General features: G+C 42.9%; 1 protein-coding gene across 1 annotated transcript; it reads left to right on the plus strand.

Moving 5' to 3' along the window:
- Positions 1-91: 91 nt before the first annotated feature.
- LOC130588021 (hydroxyproline dehydrogenase-like) lies at positions 92-4132 on the plus strand (the record flags this gene model as incomplete). The annotated part of the gene is made up of 4 exons (XM_057388980.1): positions 92-406; positions 1066-1176; positions 2065-2153; positions 3855-4132. Coding segments are annotated over 4 exons (685 nt in total), but the record flags the coding sequence as incomplete, so codon positions are not given.
- Positions 4133-4138: the final 6 nt, after the last annotated feature.

The following is a 4138-nucleotide window of genomic DNA, read 5'->3' on the forward strand; positions in this document are numbered from 1 at the left end:
GTCTCACCTGTCCTCTCACCTGTGTCACCTGTGTCACCTGTCCCCCCTGTCCCCTCAGGACACCGTGTCCCTCCTCTCCTCTCACCTGTGTCACCTGTGTCACCTGTCCCCCCTGTCCCCCCAGGACACCGTGTCCCACCTCTCCTCTCACCTGTGTCACCTGTGTCACTGTGTCACTGTGTCACCTGTGTCACCTGTGTCACCTGTCTCACCTGTGTCACCTGTGTCACCTGTCTCAGGACACGGTGTCCCATCTCTCCTCTCACCTGTCGGCGGCCGCGGCCTCGTCGCTGCCTCTCGGGGTGAAGTTGGTGCGTGGGGCGTACCTGGACCAGGAGAGGGGGCGGAGCCAACGCCTGCAGAGCCCCGCCCCCACCTGGGACACACCTGAGCAGACCTCCCACAGGTGAAGGGGGCGGGGCTTGGCTTTTTCGGGCAGATTTTGGGGCGATTTTGTCCAATTTTGGGTCAATTTTGTCCCATTTTTCAGTTGATTTTGGGGGTAATTTTGAGTCAATTTTGTCCAATTTTGGGTCGATTTTGTCCAATTTTGGGTCAATTTTGTCCCATTTTTGGGTCAATTTTGGCCATAAATTTTTATAATTTCTGATCCATTCCGGTGTAATTTGGTTTTTTTGGTTTTTTTTCTGATTTTGGGTGGATTTTGGGTGGATTTTCTGCCATTTTGGGGTCGATTTTGGCAGGATTTTTTAAAAAAAATCTGATCAACTTTGGGTTGATTTTGGGGTGTATTTGGGTGAATTTTGGGTGAATTTTCTCTGATTTTGTGCTATTTTGGGGCTGATTTTTTGCCTTTTTTTGGGTTGATTTTTTGCAGTATTTTTTTTATAATTTCTGATCAATTTCGGGTGGATTTTGGGGTAATTTTGGGTTGATTTTGGGGTATTTTTGTGCCATTTTTGGGTCGATTTGGTGCCATTTTTGGGCTGATTTTGGGTCAATTTTGGCCGTATTTTTTTTTACAATTTCTGATCCATTTTGGGATAATTTTGGGGTATTTTTGTGTTGATTTTGGGTGAATTTTCTCCATTTTCATGTCCCCAGCTACGAGCGCTGCCTGTCCCTGGTTCTCTCCTCCGTGGCCCGGGCGGGCTCGGCCGTCGCCCTCATGGTGGCCACGCACAACGAGGCCTCGGTGCTCAGCGCCGTCACAAAGTCAGTTTGGGGCAAATTCCAGAGATTTTGGGAAAATTTGGGAAAATTAAAAAAAAATTTGGGTCATTTTGGGCTTTTTTTTGGGTGATTTTGGGGCAAATTTTAGGGTTATTCTGAGTTATTTTTCGGGTAATTTTGGGTTTTTCGAGTTCACTTTGGGTCATTTTGGTTTTTATTTTGGGTCACTTTGGATAATTTTGAGGAAATTTGGGTCATTTTGGGGTTATTTTTGAGTGATTTTTGGGTGATTTTTGGGCGAATTTTAGGGTTATTTTGAGTTATTTTTGGGGTAATTTTTGTTCTTTTGAGTTCACTTTGGGTGATTTTTGGGTTCCATTTGAAGAATTTGGGGAAATTTGGGTGATTTTGGGAAAATTTGGGTTATTTTGGGTCATTTTGGGTGATTTTGGGGTGATTTTTGGGTCATTTTGGGTGATTTTGGGTTGTTTTGGTGGCCACGCACAACGAGGCCTCGGTGCTCAGCACCGTCACAAAGTCAGTTTGGGGAAAAAAACCGGGATTTTGGGAAAATTCAAAAAATTGAGGAAATTTGGGTAATTTTGGTGATTTTTGAGTGATTTTTGGGTGATTTTTTGGGATATTTTGGGGTTATTTTGAGTTATTTTTGGTGTAATTTTGGTTTATTTGAGTTCAATTTGGGTCCTTTAGGTCATTTTGGGTCATTCTGGGTGATTTTGGGAAAATTCGAGGAAATTTGGGTCATTTTGGGTGATTTTTGGATTATTTTTGGATGATTTTTGGGTGATTTTGGGTGATTTTTGGGGGTTATTTTTGGAGGGTTTTTTTATTAGTTTAGGGGTTATTTTTCGTTGGTTTTTGGGTTAATTTTGTGTGATTTTGGTTAATTTTGGGTGTTTTATTCCCCAGGATTTCCCAGCTGTCCCTGCGGCCCTCGGGCGGCTCCGTTTGCTTCGCGCAGCTCCTGGGGATGGGCGACCACCTCAGCCTGGCCCTGGGTGAGAGAGAGACCCCCAAAAACACCCCAAAATACCCCAAAATTATACCAAAATTATCACGAAATTATCCCCAAAATTATCCCAAAATTCACCCCCAAAATTATCCCCAAATTATCACGAAATTACCCCAAAATTATCCCCAAAATTATCCCCAATTTCACCCCAAAATTATCTCAAAATTATCCCAAAATTATCCCCAAAATTATCCCAGAATTATCCTAAAATTTATCCTAAAATTATCCCCAAATTACCCCCAAATTATACTAAAATAATACCAAAATTACCACAAAATTATCCCAAAATTATCCTGAAATTACCTCAAAATTCATGCCAAAATTGCCCCCAAATCACCCCAAAATTACCCCAAATTCATCCCAAAATTATCCCAAAATTACCCCAAAATCCACCCAAAATTCACCCAAAATTATCCCCAAATTATCCCAAAATTTTCCCAAAATCATCCCAAAATTATCCCAAAATCACTCCAAAATTATCCCCAAATTACCCCAAAATCAGGTCAAAATTATACTAAAATAATACCAAAATTATCCCAAAATTACCCCAAAATTAACGCGAAACTTCCCCCAAATTATTCCCAAATTACCCCCAAAATTATCCCAAAATTTTCCCAAAATCACCTCCAAAATTTCCTCAAAATTCCCCCAAAATTATCCCGAAAATCAGCCCAAAATTATCCCAAAATTTCCCCAAAATTCACCCGAAATTATCCCGAAAATCAGCCCAAAATTATCCCAAAATTATCCCAAAATGACCCCAAAATCCTCCCCAAGTCCTCCCCAAATTCACCCCAAAATCCCTCAAAATGACCCAAAATCCCTCAAAATTTTTAAAAATTCCCAATTTTCCCAAAATCCCGGGATTTCACCCCATTTTCCAGCCCAGAATGGATTTCCCGTGTACAAATCGGTGCCCCTGGGCTCCCCCGAGGTGAACCCAAATCCCTCAAAATGACCCCAAAAACCCCTCAAATTTTCCAAAAATTTCTCCAAAATTCCCAAATTTCCCAAAATCCCGGGATTTCACCCCATTTTTCCAGCCCAGAACGGATTCCCCGTGTACAAATCGGTGCCCCCAAATCCCATCAAAATCCTCCCCAAATTCACCCCAAAACCCCTCAAAATGACCCAAAATTTTCCAAAATTCTCAAAATTTCCCAATTTTCCCAAAATCCCGGGAATTAACCCCATTTTTTAGCCCAGAATGGGTTCCCAGTGTACCCAAAATGATCCCAAAATGACCCCAAAATCGCCTCAAAATCCGCCCAAAATCATTCAAAAAAACCCCAAAATGACCCAAAATTTCCCAATTTTCCCAAAATCCTGGGAATTCACCCCATTTTTTAGCCCAGAATGGATTCCCCGTGTACAAATCGGTGCCCCTGGGCCCCCCCCGAGGTGACCCCAAAATCCCTCAAAATGACCCCAAAAATGCTTCAAATTTTCCCAAAATTCCCCAAATTTTAAATTTTTCCCAATTTTCCCAAAATCCTGGGATTTGACCCCATTTTTCAGCCCAGAGTGAGTTCCCCGTGTACCCAAAATGATCCCAAAATGACCCCAAATTCCCTCAAAATCACCCCAAATTCACCCCAAATTCACCTCAAAATTTCCTAAAATTTTCCAAAATTTTAAAAAATTCCCAATTTTCCCAAAATCCTTGGAATTCACCCCATTTTTCCAGCCCAGAATGGATTTCCCGTGTACAAATCGGTGCCCCTGGGCCCCCCCGAGGTGACGATCCCGTACCTGGCGCGGAGAGCGGCCGAAAACCGCCAAGCGCTGGGCGGGGCCAGGAGGGAGCGGCAGCTGCTGGGGGCGGAGCTTCGGCGCAGGCTCCGCCCATGGGCGTGACCGGAAGAAATTAAAATGAATAAAAATACGGGAAATGGCAAAAATGGTGAAAATTCTACTCAAAATACCCCAAAAATGGTGAAAATCCACCCAGAAAATCCCCCCTAAAGCTGC

This window comes from Malurus melanocephalus, unplaced genomic scaffold, assembly GCF_030028575.1.
Source record: "Malurus melanocephalus ecotype Western Australia unplaced genomic scaffold, MMel_1.1 scaffold_3079, whole genome shotgun sequence".
NCBI classification, from domain to species: domain Eukaryota; kingdom Metazoa; phylum Chordata; class Aves; order Passeriformes; family Maluridae; genus Malurus; species Malurus melanocephalus.